Source organism: Panthera leo, chromosome B1, assembly GCF_018350215.1.
Source record: "Panthera leo isolate Ple1 chromosome B1, P.leo_Ple1_pat1.1, whole genome shotgun sequence".
In the NCBI taxonomy this organism is placed as follows: domain Eukaryota; kingdom Metazoa; phylum Chordata; class Mammalia; order Carnivora; family Felidae; genus Panthera; species Panthera leo.
In genome coordinates, this window is record NC_056682.1 from 70,588,240 (window position 1) to 70,604,260 (window position 16,021).

At 36.8% G+C, this 16,021-nt stretch overlaps 1 protein-coding gene across 7 annotated transcripts in view; it reads right to left on the minus strand.

The window, feature by feature from the left end:
• GLRB (glycine receptor beta) overlaps positions 1–13,967 on the minus strand; it is a 97,861-nt gene extending 83,894 nt beyond the window's left edge. For 5 of the 7 annotated variants that reach the window (XR_006201660.1, XR_006201662.1, XR_006201661.1 and 2 more), the window contains exons 1-2: positions 13,766–13,967; positions 9,034–9,183 (exon numbers count right to left, since the gene is read on the minus strand). Coding sequence is in view for 4 of the 7 variants with exons in the window: in XM_042935202.1 (XP_042791136.1) it covers positions 9,034–9,155 (122 nt within the window). In the remaining 3 variants the exon portion in view is untranslated. Of the gene's footprint in view, positions 1–9,033; positions 9,184–10,799; positions 10,879–12,960; positions 13,000–13,765 lie in introns of those variants that run through there. The other 2 variants (XM_042935204.1, XM_042935203.1) reach the window with 2 other exon arrangements.
• Positions 13,968–16,021: the final 2,054 nt, after the last annotated feature.

The window sequence follows — 16,021 nt, forward strand, 5'->3', positions numbered from 1 at the left end:
AACAAAAGGAGTTAACCCGGAATATAAAGGTACCAAAAGAATGATAAATAAAACTTGATTAAGTCATAAAAGATACAATTGTCATAAATGAATAATGGATGAGTGAAATTGGGAGACTACTGAAATCAAACTTTTCCCTATACAAATGAGTAGAGACCCCCCAAATTAGTGACTTATTCAAAGTCATAAAACCAATCAGCAACAGTTTTAACTGAGATACAGGAGTGTTCTTTCTCCCATATTACAATGCCTTGACCATCATGATTTAGCAGACATACAAAGGGAACTTTAAAGGTGTTACCTTTAATCCCAGTCCCAGTCAGCCACTGACCCATCAAAAGACTGATTTATATTATTTCTGTATAGTCAGTCACCCATTTTATTCCATTTGACTTGGCAGGCATAGTGGGACTCTTATGCAAAGAATTTTGAAGTAGACAATATAAAATTGTGTATGTGTGTGTATACTATGTGTGTGTGTGTATACACACACACACACACACACCTTCACATATATACTAAGTATATGTGTGTATATGTATGTATATACGTTAAACTTTCACATTCTGCCTACTTTGAGATACTTTGCATAAGATTCTCATTATGCATGCTAAATAAAAGTGTGTCTGTGTATACATTTGTTATATATGGTTAGAGTTAACATACTGTGTTAACTATAAATTGTAAACACTTGAGATATATGTATATATACATATTAGATGAGGGGTGTGTGTGTGTGTGTGTGTATGCATATATTTGTTAGAGTTAATACTATATATGGTTCAACAAGAAAATAAAAGATACCATATAAAGAGTATTATTATTAAATATAATCAAATATCAAAACATGCAGTATGAACAAAAAAGACTCAAGAAGAGGGAGTTAACATTAATTCTAGTCATAGACTCATGAAATCTTGGGGATGAGAACAACTTTTAAATACTGTAATTTCCCAGTGAGGCTTGATTTGGGTAGTATCTCTACCCAAGCCACATTTTATTAGCAACAAAGAACTACCCAAAGAAATCCATTTTCTCTTTGGACAGTTCTATCATATCCTTTAAAAGTGAACTTGTCTTCTTCTATGTTTCTCTTTGATCTCGGTTCTATAAGTCGACATCATGCAAAAGAAGTCTAGTTCATCTTGTGTAATAACTCCTCAAATAGCAGGTAACTACTCTTCTATTCTTCAAGGAAAACAACTCACAGTACAACCAACCAAACAACAGACTTTCATGTTCCTGCAAATCCTGATCATGATTCCTTAACAAATTCCCATGAAATTCTAACCATCACAAATGATGGCAACCAGAATTTATACCCACCATGATAGTAATACTTTTTTCTTTCTAAAAATAGTATTTCTATCAATGTCCAAGACTAAGTATTAAATAGCCAGCACATGCTATCAATTTATATTAACCTTATTCTCAACTGAAACTTCTAATTATTTTTAAAAACTTCATAAGGTAAGGTAATACTTGAGGTGAATCATGAAGGACGACTGAGACCTGCATAGATTAACCAAGGTGTTGTCATTCTAAACATAAACATGTCTAAGCATAAACAATGGCAAGAGTAGTTTAGGAGCAAGGGCAGATCAACCTTTCTAAAACTAGAGGGTAGTTTCACATAAAGTTTGGGATGCAAATTAGAGGGGCCCTTGAAAATCAAAGTAAAGAGTTTGCACTAGGATCCTTCAGGCAAAAAGAAGACATTGTGGGTCTTGAACATAATATTAACAAGATGAAAATGGAAACAGTATATAAGACCAATAATAATGACCAGAGAAAAAATAGGGCAAATAATTAGAAAACTATTGAGGAAAAAAGTTCAAAATGATGGTAAGTGGAGATGCAACGAACATGACAGATAGAGGAAATCATTCTAAGAGAAAGAAAGACAGGTTCCATTTAAGTTTCATGCCTGAGTAGCTAGAGTAATGAGGATGCCAGTTTCAAAACCTAGGAAATTATTTGGAAAGGGAAGATCATTAATTCACCTGATGGCAAAACAACAGCATGCCAGTAAGCTGGGATTGTTTAACAGGTAGTAAAAAAAATGTATAACTAAACATTAGTGACATATTCAAGCTAGATGTGTTATGGTAATAATACAGACAATTTTCAATTGTATTCATTACAGAAATTACCCACACCCTTTTGCAATCAGCTTTTCATCTTTTGGCCAACACATTTATCTTGAATGTTTCCATCAGGAAGAAACTAGAACTAAACTAAAATCGATCCACTCTATTATAATCAATAGTAGGTAAGAAAATCAGAATAGGAAGAAAATAGCTAATATTATACTTAGACAACATGTAATAGCTTTGATTATTCAGTACATCTACCCTTCTACCACATATAACTGATATATACAAATGCTATCATTAAATGGTCAAATCTCTAAGAGACAAAAAAATTTCTCATAACATACCAAATGCTTTTACACATAAGTTGTTTTGTTTTGTTTTGTTTTTAGTTTGTGAACAAATTAATATAGAGAAGCCACATCGTTTTCCATTATACACACAGAACCAAATTCCTTTGTCATGATTTTAAAAGTAGAGTACCAACAGTTTGGAGGAAAAAAGATGGGACTCATTTATGCTAACATGACTACACACTAATATAAATAACAGCAGCCCTCATCTAGTATCAATCAAGGGTATATTATTAAGTCTCCCCATATTTCAGATACAAGTATGGGCCAAAAGTGGGAGAAAGGAAATTTTAAATTTAAGTTATAAACATATTAGTGCACTTACTGTAAACTATCATATACTTGAAATTCAAACAGTCCTCAACAAATGGTAGAAGATTCCCTAGGCTCAGTGATGGCAAAAATGCAGCATGTGCCAAAAGGTTACAGCCTGGCCAAATTCAGTATTTAAAAGTGTCATTATGTCTGCTGATAGCACAAACAGAAGTGACAAGTAATGTTTTTTGTTGAGATAATTCTATTTTGTTTTGGTTTATTCAATCAAAAATTCTGAAAGTATACTATATACGTTCTGGTTTCATATATAATGCACATATAAATATAAACATATACCACCTTCTTAAAAATTACGGCAGGTATGACTAGATCACTTAAATCTGCAATCCCTCAATCATTATTTGAGAACAGTAGCTTGACATATTTCTTCCTATTGGTTTAGATCAGAAAGGAGAAATATTTTCTGGGCTTGAAAGACATACTTTAAAAGTATGATCGTTCATGAAATTCCAAGAAGAGATTCTACCACCGAAGGCTTTTAAATCCTTATTATTAACACAAGACCAAGATATATTTATTTTATATGGGTGGGCTTTCCAAGACAATGCACCAAAAATAAAGGCAGATCTGTTTAAATCTGCACTGAAACAAAATTTTCAAATGATTCTATCTCATTCTATTGGATAATAGTAAGGCTGTAATCAAATACAATATATAAAATCAAAGAATCTTAAAAATATGACAAATTAAATTGACCTTAAATATCACTATCTGGTCTAACCACCTATCCAATGTTCAAATTTTCTATAAAATATATCTGCCAAATAATTACCCTTCATGGCGAGTGCCTCCAGTTACTACTTATTTTAACTATTGGTGCCAAGCAGCAAAATCTACTTTCTCATCCACATCAGAGTTTTTCAATGATTTGAAAACAACTTTCAAATACCTCAGTTTCTTCAGTTCTTCCTAGTATGACATGATTTTAATTATTTCAATTGTTACTGCAATATTGATTAGCACAATGCAGAAATCTCTGTAAATCTTGCTTCAAATAATATCATTCTACTAATATACTTAACATAAAATTGGTAAAATAGAAATACTAATTTCTTTAAGTAATGATATATACTCATTTGTATCATATATATTATATACACATAATGCATATATATATGTATATATAACATAGTATCTCATTTTTTCTTTCAAATGTTTTCTACCATATTTTCCCCATCCTATCCTTGTACAGGTGATTTCTTGACAAAAGTGCAATTTATACTTCCATCTTTTTTAGATTCAGCCCATCACTTTAACCCTTCAACATCACAGTGGATCCTAATTCTGTCTCAGATATTCACTCTATGTTCCCAAATCACATGATCCTCAGTTTGGGTGTTTCCTCTGTATAGTCTTATTTTAGTCACTGAAAAAAATGTTAAACTTGATAAGGCCAAAATTTCACAAGGAAACGTCATCCATGTTGGAGATGTTCCACTAATTACCCAGTTGTTAACTCATCTAGTTGTCCCTCCCTATATTGAGACTATATTTCTAAATATGGTCCATAGGGACTTATATAAGTTCCTTTCAAGTATCTTAACAAAACCCAGATATAATGACTTATAAGAGCCAAAGATCTTTAGGTTTTTATTCATTCTTTAAACAAATTTTTATTGTATGTATATATTCTGTGATCTCTGATGATTGAGTCAATAAGACACTGCTCTCTAGGAGCTTACAATCTAGTGGGGAAAGCAGGCAATTACAACTGATGATTACCAAACAGTATTGTAATTAACATGATAGGCAGTTGGGGAACTATGGAGGCATAAAGTGTCATTATCTAGATCAAATGATCAGATTAGGGAAGGTTTCCCAAGGTTTGAGATCGTTATGGAACAGTCAGATTAAAATTCGGTTATATGGGTGTGATGCTCTTCAGAGCGAGGTCTGGGCCAGACATACAGACTTAGGTGTATTAAAAAGAAAACCACAGGCCCAAAATGGTGTCACTTAAGCCAAGTCACCAAATATAGACCTAATACCTAACCCAACTACATTTCAACGTCCCCTAAAAATGTAGTTTTAACTAGTCAGTCAGGAATGTTCTGATCAGCATCAATGAGGAATCTGTCACATGTGCCCTCTCCATTCCCCAAGAGATGAGATAATGCATCTAGTAAGATCCCCTCCCTCTAAGGGAATGTAGCCTTGCCTGAAATAATCCTTTTTTTGTTAAATAACTTCTTGCCACACTCTCCTTCCTGTAAAAACCTTCCATGTTGTATAACTCCTCAGAGCATCTCTGTACTTGCTAGATGGAATGCTGCCTGATTCATGATCTGCTACTAAACCAATTAGATGTTCAAATTTACTTGGTTGAATTTTGTTTTCTAAGAAGAGTCAACAGTGAATAAGTGATATTTACAGCCATGGATTTAGACAAGACCACTGAGGCAGGAGTTAACTAAAGAAAAAGCATTGGCATTTCAGGTAAAGGAAAGAACACTTCTAGAGGTGTGAAAGAGCAAGTGTGTATGAGATCTGACTCATATGTGTTGAGGTGGGAGGGGGACGGGGATAGCAAGATATTGCTGGAGATGCCTGGGTGGCTTAGTTGGTTGAGCATCCAACACTTGATTTCAGCTCAAGTCATGATCCCAGGGTCGTGGGACAGAGAGCCCTGTGTGGGGCTTCCTGCAGTGTGTGGAGCCTGCTTGAGATTCTCTTCCTTTGTCTCTCTTTCTCCCTCTCTCCCCTTACCCTCTTCCACATGTACGTGCTCTCTCTGTGTAAAAAAATAAAAGTGGTGTCAAATGGCGATTCAAAAAAAAGAAGAAGTAAAGAAAGATATTGCTAGAGGTGTCAGAGGCCAGCTTAGCAAGAGCTTTGAGTATGAAGCCAAGAAATGAGAACCTTATATAGAAAGCTATGGAGGCGCTTATGGGGCTCTAAGCATTGGAACTACTTGAGTAGACTGAAGATTCAGAAAACACACTCCAGTAAATTATGAATTGATGGAGGAGGACAAGAAGCAGAGAGACTAATAAAAAGTCCACCAAAACAGGTGAAGAAGAGTAATTAAAGTAGTGTGTCCACAGGGGAGTGAAAATGAAGGACATATTCCAGAGCTGATAAAGACTCTGAACTGAGAAGTCTTGGAGACTACTCAATTTGAGACGCTAAGGTAGAAAGAGAACGTCTAAGGTGATCCCCAGTACTTCCGTTAGCAAAAGAGGTAGTGGTATCATTTGCTGGAAAAATGAACACGGTATTAGGAGTGGTGGGGAGGATTTCTGAACTCAGGTTTTATCATGTTGAGTTGAGCCCGAGGTCAAAATAAGTATAGCCACATAAAAATATTGGAGTTATGGGTAAGGCATTCTTCAAAGAAGTCTGAAATGGACACAGAGATTTAGGAATACAGTGAATAAATGGTAGTTACAGCCATAGATTTGGACAGAATCTCTCAGGCCAACTGTATAGACAACCAGAAGAAAGACCAAGGAATGAAGGTTAATGTCAAATTCAAACTGGAAAATAAAAAGCTCACTGTGTCCAAGGACTTAATCAAAATTATCTTCTCATTTACAGTTTATTTCTTATATTTTAAAATATATTAAATTTCTAAAATGTTTGAAAGGAGATTTATCAGATAGCTTGTCAATGTCATATGGCTGTTTCACTTACACATCAAAAAACAACAGCATAAATTTATGTTACAGCATCTCAAAAAAATGTGAATTAAAAAAAATAGTAAAAGAGCCAGGAAAAACTTATGATATAATTCAAGTTCAACATCAAAATTGAACCCTAGAATGTTAAGGACCCCAAGTCTTTTATTTCTTCTACATTTTAAAACCTTTTTCTTCTTATATACAGTCTTGGTTGGGGGAAGGATATTACCACAACAGTGAAACAGAAAATTTGTGCTTGTGTCTGCTACACTCGTACATTAACTGCCTATGTCTATACAATGCCACTGCCTCAACTCTACTAAAAAAAAATTAAATAAAAAATCACTAAGGCTTCGCCATATTAAAGGGTATTATGATGTGATCTGCACCTAACTTTCATAATCTCAAATATTCCTCTTAGTCAAAATGTTTTATACTTTTTCAACTTATATAAGATGGGCTAACTGGATCATCCTCTAGATACAAATGATCTGCATATTCTTTCACAGCACATTATTAAAGCTGAGGTTGTTAATCTGGATATTCAAAGAAATTTAATATAATGGATCCAAACATAGCCAGAGAAAACTCTAGTCTTCTGAAGTTCATTGAATTCAGTGATAAGAAGTCAAAATTCTTAATAAAATGCTCAAATAAAAATATGTAAATCTTATTCTCCAAGGCACACTTACTTTTTAATAAGTCAGATTTTTGGCAGCATCACCATGGCAACTGTTAATAATGCTTTAGCTAGTCTCATAATTATAAAAAAATAAAATACTAAAGAGTTTAATATTGTGTTAGAAAATTTCAAAGATAAAATTTCAATTAATTACCAACATATCTAAAATACTGTGATATGGGCTTACCAAGTGTATACTGGGCCTTCTGCTTGAAGATATTCATATTCATCAGAACAGAACCTTTATGGTTTCACTCTTAATTAACCTACTAGATTTAACTTTAAAAATCTGTCTTAAGTATAGACACTTAAATATATAGCCATTTTATATATAAGACAATTTAACAGCATAATTCTGAAAAGGGATAAAATGTCCTCTAAAGAACTCATGTAAGATACATGGTAGTTCTCAGGCTTGGTGTTGGCATCTTCAGAACTCTCTTAACTCATGACACTTGATGGGGGAGGCAGAAGGAAGAGGAAAAGAGCCCTGTGAACTTCTACATATAGAGAAACCTGACTGATTGAAGTTGGCTTGATTCCACACACGGGATGACCATGACTGTTAAGACATATGCAACAGTTTGTACCAATATGCCAACAATCATCAAATAAATGGTTAATACAAAGAATATCTAAAACATGAGAATGTGTCCTTTCACTTGGGAGGAGTAAGGCCTGCCAATGTCCAGTTCCCTAAAATGCTTATCTCCTGGTTGTGACACCAAAGCTCTTGACATTGAAGAACAGTGATAGTTACAGATGGCAATTATTCCTGAACCTGCTCCATCAGATACCTCATACCCAGCTGGGCAAATGGCCAAGGAGGGACACATGAGTAGAATTCAGGGCCATCCTATTACACACCCAGAAATCTGGTCCTGACATCAGACCGTGCAGCACTGAAATAAGCAGCAGGACTATTAAACCTGAAAACCAGCAGATACTTCTAAATAGGGAAATTTATTTAATTCTAGACTTTGATGTGGATCATGATACTGTCTCCAGACTTTTAGTCTCACATACTCATATAAATACCCATTCCAAAAAACAATTTTAATAGCCTTTCTTTATAAAATAAACTTCCTAAAATGTACCTTAACATCTCTTACAAAGTATCTACAAACTATAATAGTCTACCTTTAAATGATGTTGATCCTGAAATTACCCATGATCAACATGGCATTTAAAAAATCTTAATTCAAAACTGACCTATAACAACAAATTAACTTTTATTTCAGACCACCACATATATTATTACCTAAAAACACATTATATTGGTGTAAGTCGTTTGCTTACACACTGTACAATTGCTCTAACCATTAGGTACTATTTGCTGTTATTCACCAGCAATATTAACCCTTCCTATTAAAAAAAAAAAGAGTCCAATCCACAAAAGGAGGAGTGGGTGATTTGGATTTGTTTTCCTGTTTTTTTGAGAAATAACCTAATCTCCTAATCTAAGTCCTTTGCAGAAAAGTACTGAAATAGAAAACTGATCTACCATGTGAATTTTCTTCTTCCATGTATCAATATAAACTAAATACACCTTAAAATCCTACTTTAGCTATCTAATTTTTAAATTAATATTCATTTTTAGGAATATTTTTTAAAATCATCTTTTTGAACTGGTATTTGCTCAAAACACAGAATTCCAGTATCTAATTATGGTTGCATATTTAGGGTTGAAAGAAATAGTAATGCTTTTTTCTAATTTTATAAAAGATGTATAGAAATCATATAATCCCAGAACATGAACAAAACTTTATAAAACTTTACCTTAAACACTAGGAAATAGCTATCACATGTTAAACCTCTCTTGTGAAACCAATGGGTACATATTCTGATATGAAAAGTTTTGCTGATATGTGTTTTAATAAACCACCTTACTTTGATAAAAAATGCAATAACATTTCTCCACATAAGAATATAAGACATGAAGAACGTACGATGGGCATAGATACTGCTTCTTTTTCCCCTTCCCTTTCTTTGAAGACTTCTCTTTAGAATAAGCTTCTTCAACCCACAAGGAAATTAAAATAAAAAAGGCAATCGCCAATAAAAACTTCATCTTGAAAGTTAAATTTCAGGAGATCAATCTACAAGAAAGAACAAGAAAATGTTTACATTAAATGATAACAATAGGACTCTACAGAGTAGACCATGACTACCCAATGGCCAAGGGCATTTATACGTGAAAGTTTCATGGCTCAAACCTAAGTGGTAAGCCTTCATTATACATTTGTGATGTTTAGTAGTAAAAGTTAAATAGTGATTCACAGAAATATAATCCCAATGTTTAGAAAGCTACCTGGAAGGATGTTTTTAACACAGTGTTAAAAGGTTATCTTCTTCTTGTACATTGGATTCTTTATTTCCTTTTTAAATTTCTATATCGTTTGAATTTTACATGTACATTTTTTTTCAAAAATAATAAAACTATTCTAAAGGAAAAGATAATTCTAAATATTAAAGAACTGATAGAGATAAAAAAATTAGTACCAAAAGTTTCACACTTTATATTCATTGTTTTTTACTTATATGCATTAAATTTGCAAGTTACATTTTACTCAAAATAGGATCATATTGATTTAAGTTAGCTTGTTGGCTTTCCCACTTTCATGTTACTAACATTTATCATCAAGATGATTTTCGACTCCACAAATTCTGTAACATTATATGAAAAAAATAGCAAGTGTGGTCAGACCCTTCCAAATAATCTTCTCAGTCCTATTTTAATAACATTCTCTATGCTCAAATGAGAATTATATTCTTGCCGGTCCAATGCATTAACAAAAGGGAGAGAAAGAGAGAGAAAAAAACTTTAAGCATCTAGTGACACTGGAATATTTAAGCCTCTTTTGCAGTCCTTCATTTCCAAACCATAAATTGTTTCCCCATCATTGTTTTCTGCAGACTAAGAGATCTATCATAATCCTCAACACTAACTTAATTCCTATCTCACCTGTATAATTCTCCTTCTCCAATGTCATAACTTGCATCTCCCTTTCTCCCAGGAACTCTCATTTTCTCCCATTTATCCTTTACAGCCCCTGAGGGAAGCCAGAAGGGCTTCTTCCCTGGTTCTCTCTACTGAGGACAACAGAGGGGGCTTATCAGGCCAAGAGCAACAACAGAAGGCTCTCCTCTGTCAACTTCCAGCATTGGACGCTCCCCTCCCCATCCTACGGTGGCATCTGCTTCCAGACACCTTCGCCCACAGCAGCAGGTACTTCTCCCACCTTCACATTCTTCCCCGGGAAATCAGGAGGGCCATCCTTAACGGGCTGAAGGGTCGACAGAAATCCAACCCTAAGCTCTCTGTCTTCACCTCCAACCTTTCAAAGGGGACAACTGCAATGACTGAAGGAGCTTCGCAAACAAAACAACGCAAGGAGCCCTCCCCGCAAATCCTGCGTTCCCCCAACGCCCCCCTCCCCCCACCCCAAGTTCTCTGCATCCCTCCTTCCGGAGCGTATCCGCGGACGCCACCGCATCCGTGACCCGGCTGCCGGGCGCCCCGTGCCCCTCTCCCCGCGCAGGGCAGCGCTCACCTCCTCCCCCTGCACGCCGCAGTGCTCCCCGCGCCTCCCAGGCTTGACCCGGTCTCTCCGCAGAACATTTATTCCGGTCCCCAGACCACCGCCGCCGCCCACTCCCCGTCCTCTCTGCCCCCCACCCCTACCCCCAGCCGAGTGGAGCCCCTGACTCTTACCCGAGGCGCCCCCGCCCGCAGCCGCCAGGCGAGGACGCGGCGGCGCGGGGCCCAGACGGCGGTGGCTTCTGGGGGTGCGGCGGGCGCAAAGCGGGGGCAGCTGCGTCCCCGCCGCCCGCGCCACCGCCGAGCTCGGCTGACGCGCCTGCTCGGGCCGCCGAGCCTGCGCCGTGCGTGGCGCGCCGCTGCCGGGGCGTCCGCAGCCGCGCTCGGGGACGCTGCGGGTCGCGGGCCGCGCTGCCGTGAGCCGGGGCGGCTGGCCCGCGGGACAGCCGGCTGGCGCGACGGCGGGCCGGCGGGCCGGCGGGCCGGGAGGAGGGAGAAGGTGTTCCGACCGAGCGTGGAAGGACGTCACAGCACCTTCCCCTCCAGGCCCTGGAGGGGGTTCTGTGAAATGTAGTCCCCCTGCAGGGGACTAGAAACGACGGGCGCGGGGGCGGGGGGGGGGGGGGGGGAGGGGGTGAGGACCAGTTTGGGGACAGAAGGAGACAGACCTTTCAAGGAGCTGAAATCGTTTAGGGTCAACTTTTGATCACAAAACAGGAAAACAACAAATGATCTTGGATAAAGCAGATGAACACAGCTTCTGTAATTTCATCATCAGACTCTTGGCATCTAACTTAATCCCTTGAGTTTTACCAACTATTTCTAACAACTTGACCTTTCTAAGCAAGCTTAAATTGGTCGAAATTACTAACACCATATAATCTTTCAGGTAATGCTATTTTAACATTTGTTACATAATTAGCGTGTGTCTAGAACTTTACAATTTCAAAACCCTATCCCTGCATTATATCATTCATTCCTGGGCAAGTTTTATGTCGTCATTCCCGTTTTGCGGATGATGAAAGTGAAGCTCAAATGTATTAAGGAATTTGCTTAATGTTGAATGGAATTTACCAGCAACTCAAAGTCTGATTTTTACATTTGAGTCAAAGATGATCTCCGTCTTCTGGTAGCAAAGTGTTGGTTGTCGCTTTTTAGGAAGCAGCCTTTTATTTGACTATGCACCTTCAGGTAACAGACAAAACTTTCCTATTACTGCTTGACTGTATGCCTAACTGACTTTTTTATGAACAAAGCATTGTCCCAGATGAGCACCATTTAGTACTGTATATTGGGGCCTACAGATGTATCCACTAATAAATATTTCAAACCAGATGATATGAGCAGAAGGGGACATTTTCCGTACCTAACCCTGTTTTATAAGCTTCACAAGACGTTCTGCTGTCTAAGGTTAGCATCTGATCATTATTTTACTTAAAGAACTGTTCTATTGGGAGCCTCCAAATTGGATCAGAATAGGGCTTTGGGATTTTACAAGTATATAAAGGAGAATTGCATTGACTGTATAAGTTTTATAAGATTCAAGTTTTGGAGAATATGTGATGTAAGGAATTGAAGGGGAACAGAATTTGCTACCCCAAGATATATTTCTTTGGGATAAGGATTACTTTGAGCTGATCATTTTTAAGATACAACAGACATAGGAGAAAGGTCTGAAAACTGAGCAGAAGTTACCCTTTTGTAAAAAACATTTCACTTGTAGAGGGGAAGTCTCCATTTGTAAGGGTGTTTCTCTCTCTCTCTCTCTGCCTCTGTCTCTCTCTGTCTCTCTTTTTCTCTCTCCACCAGGGTGAGGAGGTGACTAAATCTCTAGAAAGTTTTATCAGTGGAGAAGTCCTTGACTTAAATCTGCATAACAACCATACACTTGTTTACTGTGCTTTTCCTGGAAACCTCCCATAACTGGCCTTCCTGCCTGACAACTGCCCCACCCTCTAACATCTTATTTTGTCTTTAGCAGTAGATGGTATTTAAGATGATGGTTTGATGGACTTCAGAGAATTGCTCAGTTTTCCTGGGTGTTTCTCATGTGTACAAAGAGGTATACATGTTATTAAACTTGTTTGTATTTCTCCTGTTAATCTGTCTTTTATTGGGTTGATGGTGAAATGTAGCAGTTCTTAGCCAAGAATCTAGAAGGATAGAGGGAAAATTTGTTTCTCCTCCCCTACAGAAAAGTAAAAGAATAAGTTTCATGCAACCAAAGGAGTTCGGAAGTTGAAGAAAACCTTGAACTTAGTTTTCTCATAATCAAGGAATCACTAAGAGTTTGGAATAATAGGATATTCAGATTCCAGTAATGAAATAGACTTACCTTTTATTTACAAAATCTTAGGAACACATTTGGAAGAATTTATGTGTTGTAAACACATAAAATTGACGGGTTTACTTTCCTTAGAAGTGTTTTGTAATTATGCCACCTATAGATATAATATTGGGAGAATTAGTTATTCATAAGAAAAGCATGTCCAAGTGTTTGGATAGGTTTGGGTTTGTTTTTGTTTTGTGCCCAAAAGTTAGGAAATACAGTTGGTGACCTAAAATGACCACTTCCAGGCCTATGAACCTCTAAGTTCAGATTTTTAAATATTATCTATGAAGATATCAGCCCATCTGCATTTATATAGCTGCTTTGTATATTTCCAAAAGGAAAGCTTCCCAATGATGTCATGAAATAATCTATTTTCTCAATCTTGTCAAGTGTTGGTTCACTTTCTCTATTTTTTTTTTTTTTTAATTTCCATTCACTGTCTTAGTAATTTCATCTAGTTACAGGTCTTTCAGTACCATTGTTGATGACTCCCAAATTTATTTCTCCCAACTAGACCTTCCTCCAGAACTCTAGACTCATATATCCAATTGCGTTTTCAATGTCCCAACTCACAAATTTAATAAACATTTAGTACTCAACAAGTCCAAAACGGAGCTTATCTTCTTCTCCCCAAAATCTGTTCCACACTCAGTCTTCTTCTCAACTGATGGCAATGCCTGCCTTTCTTCCTTCCTCAGGCCAAAAAATAAATCTTAAAAATTGTTCTTTATTCAATATCACTTTGTGTCACTCTCCACATCCAAACTATGAGGAAACTCTGTTTCTCACTATTTTTACTGTAACATACCTGGACTGAGTCACCATCGTCTCTAAATTGGATTATTTGTACAGCTTCATGGCTGCTCTTCTTGCCTCTGCCACTGCCTCCCCTATTCCCTCGTATTCTCAGCACAACAGCCAGAAACCTTTAAAATATGTCATATGTCAGATGACGTCACTCCTCAGCTGAGAACCCAGCAATGACTCATTTCACTCAGATTCTAATCCAAAGTGTTCACAATAGTCTGCAAGGTTCTAGTTGTTATGTACCCTTCTCCCATTTTTCCCCTTGATCCCTAGGGTCGATCCACACTGATCTTGATGCTTCTCCAACATGCCAGTGCCACGCAAATGCCACCTTGGGTTGTTGGTTCCCGCTAGTCTGTTCTTCGTCCAGACAGCCATGTCTAACCTCCTAACTTCTTCAATTATATCTGAGATGTAACCTCTCAAGGAGATTTGTCTGATATTATTTAAAAGTGCAAACTGCCCCCCCTCCAAGGATTTCTGATCCCCCTTTACCTGCTTTTCCTTTTCTTTTTTCATAGTATTTTTTTGCTTTTTAATATATTACACAACTTATTAATATATGTGCTGCCTCTCTTTCCATACTTAAAAATGTAAGCTCAATGAAGGCAGTGATTTGTGTCTGTTTTTGTCCATTGATATTGCCCAAGCACGTAGAATGGTGTTGAATAAATGAGTAAATCTTGCCCTAGTTGCTTAATCTCTTTAATGTTGTGTTTTTCTATCAGTAACATGAAAAAAAAAAAAAAAAGTACATAACTTATAGAATTGTTCTAAAAACTAATCAGGTTCATTTATGTTAAATATCTGGTACATAGTAGAGAGAGCATAAATTACCCAGCTTCATGTAGCCTATAATATTTATTTTAATTGATCATCAAAAGTAAATGCTGTTCTATATATCTTGCATTAGACTGAGTAACCAAACATAAGAAGAAGAGAGATTTTTCTCACCACATTATTTGTTCATATGGAATAAGCACTTAGCACTCTTGCTACTGCCTTAAGTCTGGAAACACTAGTCTGCAATATGTAAATTCATTCCCTTTCTATTTTTTCTCTATACAGATCATGTTGATTTGTTAATGTTAGTCTGAATTGTAAATCATTAATGAGGTTTTTCATCAAAACTTGAGTCCAAATTCAATTTAACCACCATATATTTTCAAGAAAAACATATTCAGCTGTTTTATTTTTTCCAGTTTTGTTGAGATATAATTGACATATAACATTGTATAAGTTTCCGATGTATACCATAATAATTTGATGTATGTATATATTGCAAAATGATTACCACATTCATCACCACATATAGTTAACAAATTTTTTTTCCCCTTGCGATGAGAATTTTTAAGATCTACTCTCTTAGCAACTTTCTTCTTTTTAAGTTTATTTATTTTAAGAGAGAGAGCATGCAAGAGAAGTGCAGAGAGAGAGGGAGAGAGACGAGACAATCCCAAGCAGAGCCCGATCTGGGCTCCATCTCACAAACTGAGATCATGACCTAAGTTGAGATCAAGAGTCAGACACCCAACCGACTGAGCCACTGTGGCACCATAATAACTTTCAAATAGACAAAATGTGTGTTAACTATAAACATCATGTTGTACATTACATCTCCAGAACTTATTTACCATATAACTGAAATTTTGTACCCTTTGACCACCTTCACTCAATTCTTCCATCATGTCCAGGTATTTTATTTATTTAAAAAAACTTTTTTTAATGTTTACTTATTACTGAGAGACAGAGCGTGAGCAGGGGAGGGGCAGAGAGAGGGAGACACGGAATCCAAAGCAGTCTCCAGGCTCTGAGCTGTCAGCACAGAGTCCGAAGTGGGGCTCGAACTCACAAACCACGAGCTCATGACCTGAGCTGAAGTCAGACGCTTAACCGACTGAGCCACCCAGGCGCCCCTCATGTCCGGCTATTTTAGTGTGTTTTTTTCCCCCAATTCATCATCTTTAAAAATTGTTCAAAAATAGATAATGGGATTACAAGTACAAATAAAGAGAATGTTAAAACAGAGGATGCTTAGAATGATGTATCAGTTACTCAGCATCTGTTAAGTACTATTCACGAATTTCAGAAGACAGCAAAATTAGTATTAGGAAGTGTCAATGGACAGCCAATTTTAATGTATTAGAATAATGAAAACAGTATTTGATAACCCACGATCACTTCCATGTTTTTCCAAAATACCATATCATCCTTAAAATATTCTCCGATCTCCAATTATTTTTAAACTAACTTTTAA